Source organism: Manis pentadactyla, chromosome 14, assembly GCF_030020395.1.
Source record: "Manis pentadactyla isolate mManPen7 chromosome 14, mManPen7.hap1, whole genome shotgun sequence".
NCBI classification, from domain to species: Eukaryota; Metazoa; Chordata; class Mammalia; order Pholidota; family Manidae; genus Manis; species Manis pentadactyla.
The window spans coordinates 56,804,510-56,824,004 of NC_080032.1; the positions used below are offsets into that span (position 1 = coordinate 56,804,510).

The 19,495-nt window shown below is 35.5% G+C and overlaps 1 protein-coding gene across 3 annotated transcripts in view; it reads right to left on the minus strand.

The window, feature by feature from the left end:
• The window catches only part of BCL2L13 (BCL2 like 13), a 98,813-nt gene that overhangs the window by 56,183 nt on the left and 23,135 nt on the right, over nucleotides 1–19,495 (minus strand). The window contains exons 3-6 of one of the 3 annotated variants that reach the window (XM_036932505.2): nucleotides 14,202–14,309; nucleotides 10,128–10,284; nucleotides 6,365–6,434; nucleotides 791–934 (exon numbers count right to left, since the gene is read on the minus strand). In XM_036932505.2, the coding sequence (XP_036788400.2) occupies nucleotides 791–934; nucleotides 6,365–6,434; nucleotides 10,128–10,284; nucleotides 14,202–14,309 (479 nt within the window). The remainder of the gene's footprint in view (nucleotides 1–790; nucleotides 935–6,364; nucleotides 6,435–10,127; nucleotides 10,285–14,201; nucleotides 14,310–19,495) is intronic. The other 2 variants (XM_036932506.2, XM_057491944.1) reach the window with 2 other exon arrangements.

The window sequence follows — 19,495 nt, forward strand, 5'->3', positions numbered from 1 at the left end:
TCAGAAGATTGGAGACTGACGAGAATTAGGCTTGGGGTGGATTAATGATTGTGCATTGAGCATTGAGTCCCCTATACAGAATTTTATTGTTGTTAACAACCATTTGATCAATAAATATGAGAGATGCCCTCTCAAAAAAAAAAAAAAAAAAATTTCATGTGGGGAGGAAAGAGATAATTACGGTAAAAATGTCTAGAAAGGATCCTCACAGGAGAGCTAATGAAAAAAAGGCTGAGAGACAATGACTAGATGAATCTCAAAAACAGAACATTGAGTGAAAAAAATCAAGTTACAGAGTACATGTAGTATAACACATAAAGTTCAAAAAAATATATATATTGTCTAGGGATATAAATATCTATATATTTATGTGGCTAACATATAATAAAAAACATTCAGAATAGGAGTTACCCTTGTGAAGAAGGTAGGAGAATGTTGAAGTCTAGGTGGGGCATGTAAGGAGACTCAAAAGTATTGTTTGTGTTCTTTTCTGAGAATAGGATAGTAAATACCCAGACGTCCATTTTATTATTCCTCGTCCCTTAGCTTTCTTTATATATGTTTTAGTATGAAATGTTTCATAATTAAAACTACTTAAAAATGCCATGTATCAAATCACTATAAGCAAAATCTTGGTAGTTAAACTGTATGAAAAGCCTTTGCATTAACCGGCATCCAATCAATATTAAATAAAATAAATGATATTAATGATATTAAACCAATGTTAAAAACAACAACCAAGAGGTGCTTAATTTCAAAGATTTTAAAAAATGTACATAACAGTTCATACCCAGCCACCTTGCTGAATGATGTACTCCGCTGCACAGTCCTCCAGATAGGTCACACCAAACTGCAACAGCACACTCAAAGATTCTTGGCCGCGTCTCGTCAACTCCAAAAGCATTTGCCGTAGCAAAATCAGAGGCACCAAAATCTTCAATGCAAAGATGAGCGAATACAAAAAAACAAACTGAAATTCTTGTAATTCATTTTACATGTCCAACTACTAGAAAATTCTATTCAAATGCATCACGGTAGAATTTCATTTTTATTAGAACAAGGGAAATAAAACACTGACTCCTACTAGAATTTTTGTGAGCAATGCATGTAGGTTTTATACCATAGGGTGGTTTTTTATTATGTGAAAATAACTGGGCTGTGTGTGTGCATCACAACGTTAAGTATAGGAAATTCACTGACGCATTACTGATAATAGCAAAAGGACTAGAAACAACCCAACAGCAACTGGTTACATAAATTTTGGTCATCTAGTAAATTATTATGTAGTTGTTAAAAATAATTAAATTGTTCACTGCCCAATCACTAAGATTTATTTTCAGTAAAAAAAGCAAGATACAGGGAACTGTGTACAATAATGGTACCATTTGTGTAAAAAAACAAAATCAAAGATATAATTTTTCATACAGTCCTATAGTATTCCTAGAAAAATATACAAGAAACTGGTAAGAGCAATAGACTGAGAACTAGACAACTGGCAGCAAGGGTGGGAAAACATTTTTCAATGTGTAGCTTTCTGCACTTTTTGCAGTTTGTACCATATGCTTTTATTACCTATTTGAAAATGAGAACTTTCAAAATTATGAGCTACTTTACAGAAGTTATCAAAAAACCAAAGAAGTATTATTATTCCTAGTACCCTGTGGCTCAATATTTAAAAATCAGAAAAATTTATGACAGAGATTAACTAGAGTCCTTTGACTTCCAAAAAACATTGCACATTAGGAAGAACTAATTATTTTCTTTCTTTTAACTTTTTGTTGAAATACAGTTGACATACAAGGAACTAAGTTATTTTCAGTCAACCATCTGCATGCAATCTCTTTCATCTAAAACATCAAGAGCTCTCCACATGACTGGAAAAGGAATGCAGAAGGAAATGAACTCAATTCCAGGTCCTTGTTACTGAACTGCCAAGGTAATAACTGAGGGATTTTGAAGTATTTCTGCAGAAGAGGACAAACAGAAAAGACAATGAGTTTATAGTCTGACTAATATTCTTTGGCTTTAAGTAAAAGCAGCCCTGAGGGAATCTATGTCAAAGACTGAAGGAAAGAATGCAAAACACACACCTTCACTTATTGATATTCTAAAAGAACAGTCCAAAATAGATTGAAAACCCCTTCCTAACACTCATGGAGGGGCACACGGATATATATTCGTTTTTCCCACAATTAGAAAACCTGTCACACTATTAATAACAAGAACAAAACACTGATGTTCATCATCAGTACTTCATCTTAGCCCCAGTATATTATCTTAGGAGGGGCAGAAAGGGATACCCTTGCTGATTCATATCCTATCAACCTCAAAGGCCTGTGATGTTCTGCATCTGAAAACATTTCTGGCTTTCCATAATAATCTACTATGTGCAACATTTTGAAGTTATTCATGTGTAAGCTCTATGACCTTTTAGGGAAATGAGTTGCAAACATACTTGTTATATAAAATAATGCCTTAAATTTGTTCCAAATTTATCTCTTTGTACATCAAAAGATAGATGTTCTAGTGTTACTATGTAATAATCTAGAGATAAATTTGTAATTCTCTTTATCCTTTTAGTCCTTTTCTCATACGGCAATTCCTCCATTGCTTATCATTTAAGTTATCCTTTCCTGGATCTTCTGCATCCCAATTCTATCTTTCTGGAAATGCAAAAACCAGAGAGCAGAAACTTCATTTTACAGGACCAACACCCTCTATTTGATTTCTGGAAGCACATGTCATATCTATTTTAGCTATCTGACACACTTTTCAGGGACCCATATGATGACTTCCAGACACACTTTCTTTTAGGTATATTTTAGGTTGTTGTTTGATAGCTAAACCCACTTGCCCTTTAGTTTTTGTGATCACATGCAAAGCTTCATGAGTTATTCTCCATTAACTTGGCATTTTACTATCCACAAGAATTTTATATCATCTGTACAACTGATTTTTTTGTACACTCCCTCCCACAGTATTAAAAAAAAGTTAAAATAAACCTGGATCTCTAAGCACACGTTTCTAGATGGCCCCACCATTCACATCTCTGGACTAAGAAGCAACCAAACAGTCTTACTCCTTGAATTCCTTTCTGTAAAGTCATTTCCTTACTGGATGATAATAATCCTCACAACACATATAAATTATTTTTTTCTTCAATAACATTTATAATGAAATGCAAAGGTAGTTTTGACCATCCAAAAGGATTACCTCCACCCGCTTTCTCACTATATGTGCCATGTAGCATCCTCCTCCTATAGGTCAGATTTAGTCAACATTATCCTTTTGTTAAAGAATATGAGCTTGCCTGGTGTAGAAATGAAGTACACCAATTTACAGCTTTGAGGATCCCTTTCAGTAGAATAGGTATTTCTGATAATAAATTACATATTTTGTTTATCAATCTACTAATTAACTCTTCTATGCCTTAACAATTCTAGAAAATGTCACATCCCTCAAATTTTATCTGCACCTAATTCACTAAGTGAATGATCTCTACCTGCTTCCAGATATAAGTCAATAGACAGCCAGACATTATGTATCACCCAGTGTGATACAACAGGAAATAGAGAAAACAACCAATGAGGTATTCTTGCCAAAAAGATTAAACCTAAATATGATTAGGCCTTGAGATCTACCTATCAATGGAAAGGAAACATCAATACAGAGGAACATGTTAAGTGACATCTGTGATACAGACAGTAAAATCCAGGAGGCAAGAAATTTTACAGGACAGATATTTTGTAAGTAAATGAGAGAAAAAAAACCCAAGAGGGAGAATAAGCTTACATATTAACACTTAAGTCATGTATGATCACATGTATATGAAATGTCCAGAATACGCAGATTCATAGAGACAGAGTAATGTTATCAGGGGATGGGAGGGGCAGGAAACGAGGAGTGACCATTAGTAGGTAGGGGCTTTGTTTTGGGGAAGATAAATGTTCTGGAATTAGATAGTGGAGGTGGCTGCACAACTCTGAATGTACTAGAGATCATGAACTATATACTTTAGAAAGGTGAATTTTATGGTATATGAATTATATTTAAATTTTAAAAAAAAGGAAAGACAAGGGACATATCCACCAAATGCAAGGTGTGGGCCTTGTCTGGACCTCGATGCTAACAAATCAGCTTAGAAAAATACCTATGTGAGACAATGGGGGATCTAAATACTAAGTAATTACGTGATGGCATTAAAATTACTGCTGATATTTTGAGGTGTAATGATGGACACACTGCCCTTGGAAATACATATGAATGTATTTGTGAATAAAATGATGTGGTGTCTAGGGTCTGCTTCAGAATAATCCAGGGGGAGAGTGCCATACAGTGATCACACACCATATGAGGTCTGTTATATATTCTCTGTGCTTTTGTGTTTGACATTTTAATAATTAAAGATTCTAAAGGCTTAGTGACTTAATATGCCACAAAAAATTAACCATAAAGATTCATTTATCTTTGCTATTATTTCCCAAAGTTCATTTATCACACTCTGAACATCATACACTAACACTCCAGCTGGTTTTTTCTCTTTGATGATCATTTTCTCCTTTTCTTCTGTAAGCAGGTAAGTGCACAGGAAAAAGTAATACCCATAAGGGAGAAAAAAAAGGACCAAACCTATAATTCTGAGATAACTACTCTGTATTATTATAATGTTTTGGCACAAATTCCAATTACTTTTTTAGGCATCTGTACACTATATAGTCTACATTTATACATGTACTAACAAAAAAAAGAGGTATTATTAATACAGGTTATGACTAGTTTTTTTCCCTCCATTTCTTTTGATATATTTACATAGTATTCTACCAAGATGCTTTTAAGATCCCTATACAGGTGAACTGACACTCATTTCGCTCCTACCACAAGACGCTTTGTAGACATTCTTTTCTCATCTCTTTGATGGATGTTTCTGTTAGGCCTTATGTGCCTGACAGCCATATTCAAATAATGGTGTTATATCAGAATTCTGGAAACATTCAAGCAAAATATAAAATATGAGATAATTGCTTCAAATTAGCCAATCTGACTTTGATTGGAGGGGAGGCATTTCAGTTGTGTATAAGCCACATTCTTTTTAGTCCTGGATGACTGAGGAGAGTAACACTGGATTCAGTGAAGCAAGTAATATTCTAACTGGCACGCCTCACTTATGGGAGGTATTCAAGCCACAGACCCAAGATCAACAGTTGGCCATTGGTCCAAATGAGGGACTACAGTAAAGCAGGGAATAGAAAAAAAGAACAGGTGAGGAGAGACAGTGAAAACTAGGATTTACTGGAACTTTTTAGGACACCCTAGGATCAGGGGGAGGAGGACATACAAAAGTTGGTTACAAAAGTCACCAGACAGGAGTGACAGGAAGATAACATGAAATAGCGGAAGAAGGCTAGTAATACCTGAATATTGGTTGTTTGATATACTAAGAAACAGATCATAACCAAGCTCATTTTTATTTATAAAGTCTATTTCAAATGTCCAAGAGTTTTTTTTTAGTTCTAAAAAAAGCAACAGAAACAATCATATATTTTAACAAATTATTTACAGCTAAGTAACAGAGTAAAACTCTGTAATAGTGAATTTTGGGAACAAGGTGTCATGTGTTAACAGCTTCTGTTTATTAGTGCTTACTACGGTGCCAGACAATGTGCTAAATCAGCATACTTTTCCTCATACTCAGCTGAGCTCATTGTACCCCTTAGGCTCTCTGCCTTTTTCCGGGTAAGTAGGAAATACAGCCTGAGGTGAGGATAAGCATGTGGCACAGTGGAACAAACAAGCTGGAATCAGATCTAGAAGTCCTAGCCAAATCATTTAGTATTTTTACTCTGATTATTCCTCTGACTTAACTAGGTATGTAAGTAACAAAACAGAAGCTAATAAAACCCATTCTGCCTTCTACAAAGGATGGCTGTAATGATCAAATGAGATGTGACATGAAATACCTTGTAAGCTATACAACAAAAATGGTATCATTCATTTAAGAGAACTAGAAGAAGCTGTCTCCCAAATGAAGCCCTTAATCTTCTCCCCAGAAGACACACTCACATGTTGACAGCCATCTGGAGACAAATGTCATGTCTAATTCAGAGAAAGAAGAAATAATGGGAAATTCAGGACAGATAGGAAGGAAGAGTGGCATACCACAGGACACATATTTTTGGGTTAACAGAACCTTATAGCATTAATCAAAAAACCACTTTAATCAAAGACATCTACTCAACACAGTTGGATTTATATATTAAATAATGAGTTTTCTAATAGTTTTCTCTTATGATACTGGTAATTCTTCTTGTACTTTTATCATTAACACACCAAAATCTTATAAGAGAAAAGATAATTTGGTTAATACCTTGTTCCAGCCGCTGGCATGAACTGTGGTCTCCAGTGTACATTCCCGATATGCCTGATATGTCACTGGCCTGTAGAAAATTTTTTTTTAAAGTCTGTGTCACAAAGAAGGAAAATTCTAAATTTCTAGATGAATAAATATACAGTCACTACTCTGCTGTTGAACTTTTCGCTAAAGTAACAAAAATTATTCAACATATTGCTTGTACAAGACAGGGCTCTTAACATTTGGTATGCATTGTTCTTTTAAGCATTCTCTACAGGCTGAGATGCATGCTACCAATGTAGGAAAGCAGTTAATAGCATTAACAAAATAATAATAAATAACAATGAATTTTTAAATAATTGCTTGAAAGCTATCCAACAGGATTTCTATGTTGCAGTTAGATATTTGGGTTATTAATATAGGATCAAATAATAACATAGAAAAAAACTCATTAATAAAAGAGCATGATTTTTACTTTTTTAAAAGGCAAAAAATCTAAAATATCTAAAAATTAAAGAGCCATGTCATTGGAAGACCTTTCAAATTGTGGATCTAAGGAGTTGTAATTAAACAAGGCCAATAAATGGAGCTCTATTTTTAATTGGTGATCTTGTGACATAAAATCCTGGAGGGCAGAGAGAGAAGCCTTTCTCATTAATTCCATTACGTTCTAGTCTTATCAAAAACTCCAATCATTGAGTGATGACAACATTCACTCAGTGACTTATTGAGGGACTTTAAGTTCTATATTCTACACTCTAAGCCTTTGGTTTCATGTGCAAATTAACAACAGCAACAAAAACACTTCGCACCAAGTAACATATGAGGCACCAATGGCTTGGGCCATAGAAGTTTGCCTCCCCGCTTTCTGTGGGCAAAGCATTAACATATACGTGAAAAAGAAAGAGAAGAGTCTTGCTTTCATGGGAGTTAAAAATCCATTCCAAAGGCATTTTCTGCTCTGACTACACTGGTCTGTTATCTCTTCTGCCTATGCATACTTAAGACTGATAACAGCTACCACTCACTGGTAGCCTACTGTTGGTTTTATATTTTTATATATTTACATTTTATGTTGCATATTATCACAGCTGGCAAGCAGTAATGCAGGAATTCACACCCAGTTGGATCTGGCTCCAAAGGCCACACTGCTCCTATTTTAAGTTAGGACTTTGACACGTGCCACAATAATGTCCATGTGTGGCTACTGAGCATTTGAAATGTGGCTAGTGATGTGCTGTAAGTGCCACAGACATACCAAACTTCAAAGACTTGCTAAGAAAAGAAGAATGTAAAATTAACTCTATAATTTTTTATATTGAGTATGTTAAGCTATTATATTTTTAATACATTGAGTTACATAAAATATATTATTAAAAATCTTAATTATTTATGTGGCTCCTAGAAAAATTTAAATTATATCTATGGGACTTGCATGGTATCTATTGTACAGTGCTGGTCCACATAGTTCAAAAAACAGTTCTGATGACACAGGTATCATTCTTTTATATAAGTCAATATAAAAACAATATTACAATGAGGCTGAAAGGAGGTAAGATACCAGGGATGACCTTTTAAAAATAAAATGTTATATACTACCTTCCTGATATCATATTCCTATTAGAGTAAGCTTAGAATTTTTAAAAGCTTTAGGCTAAATACTAGGTAGCTGTCAAACTTGAACTTCAGCAAATAACTATACAGTCTACCTACCTATATTCTCCCTCAAGCCTCACTTGTACATACAGGCCCTTCGCTTCCTTTCCTGAGCTGTGCTGCTGCTGTGGGTCACAGCAGTCCTTACTGGTAGCTTGTCTATAGGCTAAAGCACTTTAGCATCCTTCAGAATGAAACATGATTTGAATAATTAATTACATGTACACACATATATGCACATACAAGATCCAGCAGATTAAAACATTCAAAGGAAATCTAATACATATAAAATTAAGTAGCTGAAAAATCAGCCCATCTAATGAACTATTTGAACCCAGCAAAGGAGAAAACGGGGTAGTGAAAAACTTTTTGAAACTGCTACTGCTCCACTAAACAAACAAGTCAGGATTTCTCACTTTAACAAAACTGTGTGGAGGAGGTGGTCTTTTCCACCTTAGAAAATACTGCCATCAACCTGTATAATATTTCTAGTTCATCACTACTTAGTTACTTTCAAGGTTTTAGTAACAGAGATTCACAACTTTCAAAAGTAGATTTCTGAAAAAAAATTTATTTATAAAGAGGCCTGACTCTGATATACTAAAAAATAATTATATTACTATTCAGGCTTTGCAGGGCAGGGGAACCCAAATATTTATCCAAAACAAATTTTTAAAAAATATAATTTACTTTGCAATGAAAAAACATCAATTTTTCCTGTAGCTTATGAAAAGAATGCCAAAAAGTACTTTAAAAATTATATAATACTATTTTTCTGAGATCTTAAAATATCCTAGTAAAACTATAATTAACACACAGAGAAATTGAGATTTAGAGTGAAGCAGTTTGCTTTAACCCACAAATAGTTTGTATCAAAATTGGAAACAAAATTTTTTGTATTATACTTCTCGGTTATTTTATTCCCAGTCCCAATAGTTTCACAAATTTTTTTGGTGTTTGTTTTTGTTTTGGCAAAACAGGTTTCTTCAAGTCTGACATGAAACCCCAATATGTAAAATATATGAAAACACAGCAGTACCGGTTTAAGCAGAGTGGAGAGGACATAACAACCCCCTGACTCACCCTATCCCTCACCTTCTCAGGGCCTCATGGCCCCACACAGCACCCTGAAAACCACTGCTGTTTGTCCAAATTTTCTATTTATATTCAGACACCTGTAATCTTCTCTCCACATTAAAAAAAAACTTTTCTATATGTATAAAGTTAAGAAAATCCAAATATGATTTTCATTTCAATGTTTTCTATGAATTATTTGGATTTTTATATTTGTTCATGTGACCAGAATATGCAAAAAAAACTGAATTCTCCTTAATTCCAAATTGCTTCCTTCTAACAAGTGGCAATGTATAAACTCTGCCTACATGAAAGTAAGGAATTACCTTACTACAACAGTGATCTGGCATCTGAATTTTGGACCTTTCAGTGAAGGAACAGTCTTTATCCTGTTTTAGATAGTTGTTAATCTTCATTAAAACAAATGTTTTTTCTAATTCATACCAACTGCTTAATGATTGATTCTCAGCATAAAATTAGAAGAAATGAATTTTAAGATTCACAGTAAGTGACTTGGTTCTCCCTTAGTACCTTTTGCTATGAGCTCCTTGCCTCTAGCTTTAACAGTCAGAACCAGAGCTAGGAGAGAAGTTCCCACTATAAGAATGTGGTAGCAGTTCCATAGGCAGATGTGTGACCCCAAAGTTTAGCAACATCTGGGATACCTAAAAAACTGATACAATGTTAATCACACATACAATGTAAAAAACCATAGCCATTATGTTTGTTTGCCACTAAAGAGAATAGTAGTAAAAAGTGGTCATAACAAGTGAAAATCAACTCAGCAAAAGCATTTGTTCAAACCTGACAGCTCAACAAGGAAATATAAGTGATCAAATCCATGTTGGAACAGTTAAATCACTGTTTTGATGCAAAAGTTGCCACTAAACACAGAGATGCTTTGGGAAAGCAAAAGTAGTAGTAGTAAAGAAAATAAGCGAGCAAAAAGAAATGACACGGTTCGCCTAAAACAAACCCTTAACCAATCCAGTGCTGCATGAGATTGAGACTATTCGAAGAACGAATCCCTGAAGCAGCTGTAACTCACTGGCTGAGGAGCATCTGCAATGCCTTATGTAGAGGCTCTTTCAGTTCCTGTGACACCTTTTCTCCAAGATGAGCCAAGCAATCTTCTACTGAGCTTTCTGGATTAGCAGGGTTGAACACAGGAGAAGTGTGACGATCAAAGCCTGTGCTGGTGAAGGCTGAACACAGAGCAAAAGAAAAACCTAATGTAATAAACAGGATTACTGAGGGGACAGAGATACCTACAACTGGGAACAAGCTACAGTATGGCCACACAAAAAGGTTAGACAATCATTATGGGATATTCATCTTCCCTGGAACACAAAACTTGACAGGTCCTAAATTTAGACATTTTTTTAAAGGAATGATTTTAATGGAAAATCTTAGTTTTAAGAGAAGAAAAAGACTAAACTGACATGTTAAAGTAAATATAAAACCCAATTTAGTATAGGAATGATAAATAAGAGGGAACTCCTAGCTCTTTCATCCCTCTCTCTGGATTTTGTTTTTAATATTTCCTTTTTACCTTTATAAATGTGGTACTTCTTAAATCAGATTCTAATCAGTTTATTCCACCTTAAAATGAGTCAATTATTTTCATTCTCTTTTATAAATGAACTTTCAAACTTAATATTCCTGTACATGGATAAATTTTAAAACTATGAAGGTTATACAAGTATGTAAATTGAACATGGAAGAAACAGTCACAGCCTCCTCTCCCCTCAGCTCCAACTAGCAGCCTCACATCGGCTTCCATACTCCATGTTACTCATATGTAAGCTACTTTCGAACTGCAGGAAAAACAGACAGAATCATTGCTGCTGTCCCAGAGAAGGTACAAGAGGGTGCAGAACACAGAATCCCAAATAGGCAAGCACCCTGCACCTGCTCCCAAGAGTCATCAATAACCTCCATGAAATATGTATTGCACTAAACTAAGGTTTGCTCTTAGAAGGCTGCAAATTTTACTTGATTTCGGTATGTATTTCTTTATAAAGTGCTTACTTCCAAGAAAGACGCAAATGGCTGCAGACTTCACAAATATTTTGTGTCTAGGCAAACTTGATAGAGTCCATTTTAACAATCAGTCTTGGATGACATGGGGTTCAATAGGTGAGTGCACAAGAGCCTTTATTGGTTTTTCTTTTCTGCCTTTTACCCATTTTATTATGTGTAAGTACTGTTATCAAAAATGGATAAAGTCTTAAAACAGAATTGGAACTTATATAAGTTAAAAATATTGATATCTTTGGCACAAGGATCATTACCAATAGTAAGTTGCCACATTCTTTCAACAGACAGAAATGAAGGATGCGAAACTGTGATTTCCTGTAACCCCACTTTCCACTACTTAAAGGGAGAGAAACCCTCCCAAGCCAAGAGTAGGGAGACTCTGTCCTCTTCTACTAGACTGTGGGCTCTGCAGGGACAAGAGGGGTCTTATTCATTCTGCATACTGAGTGCCTGGCATACTAGGCATGCAGTGAATATTAATGGAATAAACTGAGGCAAGCTTTGCTAGGCTCTGGCAACAGATGAGTGATCATAGGACAGTTGTTATCCCAGAGGGGACCCAGTCATTGCTCATTTCACCAACTGCTGGCCTTTCCTCTACCTGAGATCATGCTGAACACCTCAGGGACTAGGTGGAGGAGCCAGGGCATCAATGGGGATTCAAGACCAGAGATCTGAATGTGTCCTGCAGCCCACCCTCTGACCTCCCTGGCTTCTCCTTCCCTATCATCCTCTCATGTCTCCACCCACAGGAGGGACACTGGTAGTTCCAGAATCAACCCTTCAGTCCCTCAGAGCTGCAGGTGGCCTGAACACTGCAACTTCTACATCATTCCTGTTAGGAAAGAGTATAAAACCTAAATGTGATTTATTCCACTAGGATGTTTAAACATTTTAACAGTAAGGTATTAACAAAGGGCCACGTGGTGGAAGCTGCTCAGGCTGAGAGTGGGGGGTGGGGGAATTGATAAGGGCCTGGCTATACCTGTTTGAGTTTTTTAAACCTACCAATAAGAATAAGACAAATGTAAAGGAAAGATATAACGGGCTTAGGCGACGTCCAGGGAAGACTGTGAACCCTGTAGTACTCAGCCAATGAGGAACCAGGGAAGAGACTCATGCACTAGGAGATAAATTATTGGCGCCAAACTCCCCAGGTGTGCCTGCCCACCAGACACCCAATCTTGCAAGACCGTCATTAAAGCCTCGCTCTGCTGTTCTCTTTGTCTCCATGTCCACTTATTGAATTTGGACCAGTGTGTTTCTCACAATTCCCAAGAAAGAAGGGTGTTCACACTAGGAAGAAAAGGAAGAAAAGGAACTTTTCTTCTCGGTACAATTTGAAGTGCAAATGGAAAACTAAGGATCTTTATTCAGACAACAAAAACAAATCTGGACTTGATAAAAGGAGAACACTACCAAGAGAGATGAGACTGAGTCTTTTACTGATTTGCTGATAAAATACATCCACTTAGCAGTGCTCCTGACCTCCCTCTTCTAATTTTGAGAGCCATGCCTCATTTGTCTCCAGGGGGACCACGTGGCTAGTTGATGTACTAACACATCCCAGGAAGTTTTTCCAGCCCCAGCTGCATCCCAACATTTAATCTGCTTTTAAACTAACCTTGATTTTTATCATGTATTTATATTATATGCATATATGTGTGCTTGCACATACAAACAGCCTTATTCTAGCAATAATAACCCTGAAGTCATGGTTTTGATGTGGTCAAAAAAACATGTTGGTAAAGGAAAATAAAAAAGAAGGTTAAAATTAGGTTTCTGGACTTTTTAAAAAAATAAATTTCTACTCATATTCTCTAAGAGGGACCTGATTTATAAACTTATTTTCTCTACTAACAGCTACTCACAGGGAACTGATTTATAAACATGATTTATAATTTTTCTTGTAAAAATTATTGGGCACTATACATCCATGCAAGAACTTGTACAAGAACATTTATAACAACATTATACTACAGCCAAAAAAAGTGGAAACAACCTAAGTGTCCATCAAGTGATGAGTGGATTAAAAAATGTGGTCTATCCACACAATGGAATATTGTTCCACTGTAAAATGGAATGAAGTACTGATACATTCTACCACACTGATGACTCTTGAAAACACTATGCTAAGTGAAAGAAGCCAGTCATAAAACAACACACAGTGGATGATTCCATTATGTATACGTCCATAACAGGCAAATACACAGAGACAGAGAACAGATTAACGGCTGCCATGGGTGGGGATGGGGGCAAGTGCCCATGAGAGCAGAAGTGGGAAGTGACTGCCAATGTGTATAGTATTTCTTGTGGAGATGTTAAAAATGTTCTAAATTTACAGTATGGTGATGATTGTACAATTCTGTGAATATACTAAAAACCACTGAACTGTATACTTCAAATGAGTAAATTGTATGGTATGTGAAATATATCTCAATAAAGCTATAAAAAAAATCACTGTGCAAGATGTTCAATGCAGTGTTACTTATGGAGGGCAAAACAAGAAATAACCCAAATGTTCCCCTAAATTATAAGGGAATGATTGAGTAAAATATTCAGTCAATATTTGGAATTTCATGCAGTTAGTAGAATAATAAATATTTTCAATGTTTATGATGTTAAGTACAAACTTTGTGGCTATAAAATTATATGTACATTATGATCACAACTATCTATAGCATATGTGCATGCAAAAATAGAGGCAGCTTACTTACATTTTTTTTCCCTCTAATGTTGTTATAATTATAAAGATACCACATACAAACTGAACCATATTGAATGGAAAGTACCTTAACATGATTATTCAGTCCATTAGATAACAACAAAAGTGGCTACATCTGAATTGCTGGGTATAGTTGGGAAAGTTTTACAACATATCCCCCAGTAAACATACAGCTTTTAAAAATATATACAACATAAAGATATAGTTTATATTAAACTATGTAAAGATATAGTTTAAAATAAGTTTCACCCCTGTATCAACTAAGTTTTGTTATGTTCAGAACACTAAAAAATCAAATCAAACAACAGTAAACCACAACAAACAGAATCTAGTTAACTAGGAAAATAACAAACAGACCTTCAGAAATTTCTTTGTCCAGATATTTTAGTTCTTCTTCAATTTCAGTTTTAACTTTTAATAAAACTTCTTGATCCAGAGATTGTGAAACTACATCTTGTCGAACTCCTAAAATCAACAAAAAAAGCTACTATTGAAATGGGAAGAGAGAAGCCATTACAATGAGTAGTATTTTAACTATTAAGTCGGAAAATAGAAAATCAAAACTGATTAGGAGGGCTGGGGGTATTTCAAGATGAGGAAGTTGAGGAGTGGGCAGGTCACAGACCACTAGAGAGGGGATGTAATTGTTACTCAGGTCGGTCCTGAATACAAACCCATTAATCCAGGCTGTGTCCTCATTTCTGGCTCAGAGGCAAGAAGGAAGTATCTCAGAAATATTTTTGACATAGTAGAAAGGGAAACCTTCGTGAGAGGTTGTCTGGATCAGTGACAATGTCTTCTGACAATGACATTCATGGTCCCTTGTCTTCACACCTTCATGCAAACAGCAGCCCAAGAGAAGGCCTATTATCATCAAAAGATTTATATCCTCCAACTGAAGAAAAGTAGGAATATACCAAAAGTACTGGACACAAGCTACTGTTATGCAGTAAAAGGAAAAGGAAAAGGAAAAGGAAGGTCTTGGATCTGTAGCACAGAATGGAGAACAAATGGGAGGAGTTCTGAAAGAGAAAATTAGACCAGATACTTGGCAGTTAACTAGTTTTTCTTGCCTCAGATATCTGGAGCAGAGTTTCACCATTCAGTGAATCCAAATATGACACCCCTTACTTCACCCCACTCATTCAGATGCATTTATAGATATATTTCCAGTACTTTTTCAGTTTTTTACATCACTGTTTTCTACCACTGACAAGTTCTACAAAGGGAAGTATTAGCCATTTGTACATTTTCATTTTTCACAAGCAAAAAATTCTTAATTCAAAGATGAGCTTATCAATTTAGGCCCAGAAACATAATTTTTACAGCATCAATGAAAAACAAAGGTTAAACATTTCTCTATCTCACAGATTCTCTGATTAACTTTCAACTTTGGAAGTTGGAAAATAATTTCCTTTAGGCCACATAAAACACTTTCCTTCTGAGCTGAGACTAACCAAAAAAACTCTCAGACCTTTAAAAGAGCTTTCTGTGGAAAATACAAAATTCCTTAGGCATTTCTAACTGAAGTGCAATACAACTTAATGTCCTGATTAACATATATTTTGCTTAGTAACACCTCACTCCTACCACTTCTGCCAAGATACTTCAGGTGAAAACTGTATATATAAGAAATTTAAAATATTACATAAAACAGACACAATTATTATGCAAAATTTGAAGACAATGTACTAGGAAGAAGGTAATCTTTTATAAATTTTCCTAAAGCATAAAGGTCTATCTTGACAAACAGCACTTTTTTCTCCTATTTTTTTTTATTATAGTAAAACACATATAACATAAAAGTTACCATCTTACACATTTTTGCATGTATAATCCAGTAGTAGTAGTAAATAAATTCATAATGTTGAGCCACCATCACCTCCATTCATCCTCAGAACTTTTTATCTTCCCAGTGAAATTCTGTCCCCATTAAGCATAACTCCCCATATTTCCTTTTCCTCCCAGATCCTGGCAACCACCATTCTACTTCCTGTCTCCATGAATTTGACTAAGTACTTTATGTAAGCGGAATCTTACAGTATTTGTGTGTTGTGGGCTGGCTTATTTCACTTACAGATAAGATTTTTAATACATTTCAAGTATTGTTTATAATTGTAATAGGTTTTCCTTTTACAAGTAATTTGCAGTCTTAGGTAAACAGCACTGATTAATATAACTACACTAGGTAAAGTGACCTCCAGAATATATTGTGACATTATCAAAACAAGGCAAACACAGACTGGGAAATTAATCTAAGGTCAATCTTATTTCTTTCAATGAAATTTTCTCCCTTTCAGCTTCCTTGAAGGCAGCTCAGGGAAGTGCCCAAAGCTTTGGAGTCAAGCATCCAGCTCTTCATTACACATGACCTTGGGCAAAGAAAATAATTTTCTTGAGTCTCTCCTTTAACATAATACGGAAAAATAATACCTACCACAAAGGGATGTTGTTAAGAGTAATGAAATAAATATAAGTCCCATCAAATAAAAAATGGTCAATAGACAGTAGCTTCTACTCGCCAATCTTTTTTATTGTATAAAATGTTGTTACTATTTGACAGTGATCTTTCCCCAAACCGTGTCTCTGTGAACACATCACCTCGTCATAGATTTCTAATGAATAATGCTTACACAGAACCTGTTTCAGTACTGTAAGAGTTTGGATCAGCAAGAACATCCTTCTGACAGCTTAGATAATGCCACGTGATGTAACACAGGGCTGTTATAACACAAACTGGGAGAAATCTTCATAGACAGTTACTCTTGCCCTTCAGTTGCTGCAAAATAGAACTTAATTACCAAACGATCTAAAACTAAAATCATTTTCCCCCTGACACATGTCCAACAGAGTTTAATTAATTTATATTCAAAAATTCAGAAGGGCCCCAGACATGAACATATCTCCCTGGGCAAGGGAAACAAAAGCAAAAATGAACAAGTGGAACTATATCAAGCTAAAAAGCTTCTGTACAGCAAAGGACACCATCAATAGAACAAAAAGGTATCCTACAGTATGGGAGAATATATTCATAAATGACAGATCTGATAAAGGGTTGACATCCAAAATATATAAAGAGCTCACACACCTCAACAAACAAAAAGCAAATAATCCAATTAAAAAATGGGCAGAGGAGCTGAATAGATAGTTCTCTAAAGAAGAAATTCAGATGGCCAACAGACACATGAAAAGATGCTCCACATCGCTTGTCATCAGAGAAATACAAATTAAAACCACAATGAGCTATCACCTCACACCAGTAAGGATTGCCATCATCGAAAAGACAAACAACAAACGTTGGCGAGTTTGTGGAGAAAGGGGAACCCTCCTACACTGCTGGTGGGAATGTAAATTAGTTCAACCATTGTGGAAAGCAATATGGAGGTTCCTCAGAATGCTCAAAATAGAAATACCATTTGACCCAGGAATTCCACTGCTAGGAATTTACCCTAAGAATGCAGGATCCAAGTTTGAAAAAGACATACGCACCCCTATGTTTATCACAGCACTATTTACAATAGCCAAGATATGGAAGCAACCTAAATGTCCATCAGTAGATGAATGGCTAAAGAAGATGTGGTACATATACACAATGGAATATTATTCAGCCGTAAGAAGAAAACATATCCTACCATTTGCAATGACAATGGATGGAGCTAGAGGGTATTATGCTCAGTGCAATAAGCCAGGCGGAGAAAGACAAGTACCAAATGATTTCACTTATCTGTGGAGGGTAAGAACAAAGAAAAAACTGAAGGAACAAAACAGCAGCAGAATCACAGAACCCAAGAATGGACTAACAGTTACCAGGGGGAAAGGGACTGGGGAGGGTGGGTGGGAAGGGAGGGATAAGGGCGGGGGAAAAAGAAAGAGGGCATTATGATTAGCATGTATAGTGGGGGGGGGCACATGGGGGGCTGTGCAACACAGAGAAGACAAGTAATGATTTTATAGCATCGTACTACGCTGATGGACAGTGACTGTGAAGGGGTATGTTGGGGGGACTTGGTGAAGGGGGAAGCCTAGTAAACATAATGTTCTTCATGTAATTGTCGATTAATAAAAAAATTTCAGAAGGAAGTTAATTACTAAAATTTAAGGGTATAATCCATAATAAATTCACCTGGGAAGTTTTGCTAAGCTACCTTCTGGAATACCAGATGTACCATAGTTTTCTACATTTCCAGGTGTGACACTTCTCTCTTAGAGAAGAGACCTACCTTTAAGCTTTTTCCAAGCTAAAATAATCTCTTCCATACTCAACAATGTAAGAATTTTGATCAATCATTGTCACAAGCTACAGGGAATCAGAGCTGCTACTCCTTCAAGCACATTTTCATGACAGAAGATTACTATCCTGATTTAAAAGGTTTTGGTTGGCCTGTTAAGTTATGCAAAACCACTTCAAACTTAATACGCAAGTTTCCTCCTGACTTCCCTTAATCATAAACATTGAGAACCTAAACATTTCAGAATTAGCCAGAATATACAACCTGTTGGATCTAATTTTTTGTAAGGCTTCTTGACATGACAGGTACCCCTTCCATTCTTCTGCATTCTAGAGTTTATCCTCATATTAAGAGGGATCATCAGAAAAGTATGTACATATAATTTATGTCCACAGATGGTATTAACTATTTGTTTTAACTGAGCTGTACTTTGGTGCCATTTCCTTAGCTTTTATCCAGAACAACATTAAGAGACAGTGCTGTAAAATCTAATACTGTATTTGATATTGACAACATTTTCTACTGTATTTCTCTATGCCCTGTGTAACGAAGTTCTAAGCGAACATATTATCTTTTAAAGAATAATATTCCACTTAGAAAGAAAATAGTTTAGCTTCTAGTTATGGGGGAAGACATCCTGTAACGAAGTATACCCCCACTTTTTTTGGCTTTTGCCTCAACCAATGTTATTTATTACTATATAGGACCTTACGGACTATATATCTGCGATCTATTATTCCCACTATGGAAATGTACAGTTTTCTTATTCTAATTTTATTAGAACATCTTTATTTTTATTTATTATTATTTTACTTATTTAGATTTTTCCATTATGTATTATTGTAAGCCACATTAAATTATATGTGATATGTTGTTCTTTAAAAATTCATTCCCATTCCTGACCAGTCATGAACTCATTGCCAATTTCTTCACTATCAAAAAGGACATATTATGCTACATTTTTACACTAACCTGGGCTGCTCTTCTTTCTCTGATTATTCAGATTTTGTCCACCCTGCAAGCACTAACTTAAGTCTCTCTACTTCTCCACAGTATCTTCACTGACTACTTCCACATCACTGACATTTGAGCATTTATATCATTTAGTTGGTGCCACATAGTTTAACATTTAAGTATATACTATCTTCTATTGCTCAATGATTATACAGTTTATTATTACTATATCATCATCATTATTCTGATCAGATTACAAGCTATTTGAGATACTCTTTGTCCTAGACTTGTGTCAAACAAGGACTATAAAAATACTCAAATACTTGGTAGTGACAGCTATCACCACCACTGTGACAGAGACTCACAGGTATAATGTGTAGGTGTACATGTATAGATGATAGCCTCACTGGGGAGAGAGGACACTTAAGAAGAAAGGCAACAAAATGAAGTTACATAAATTCAGAGGAA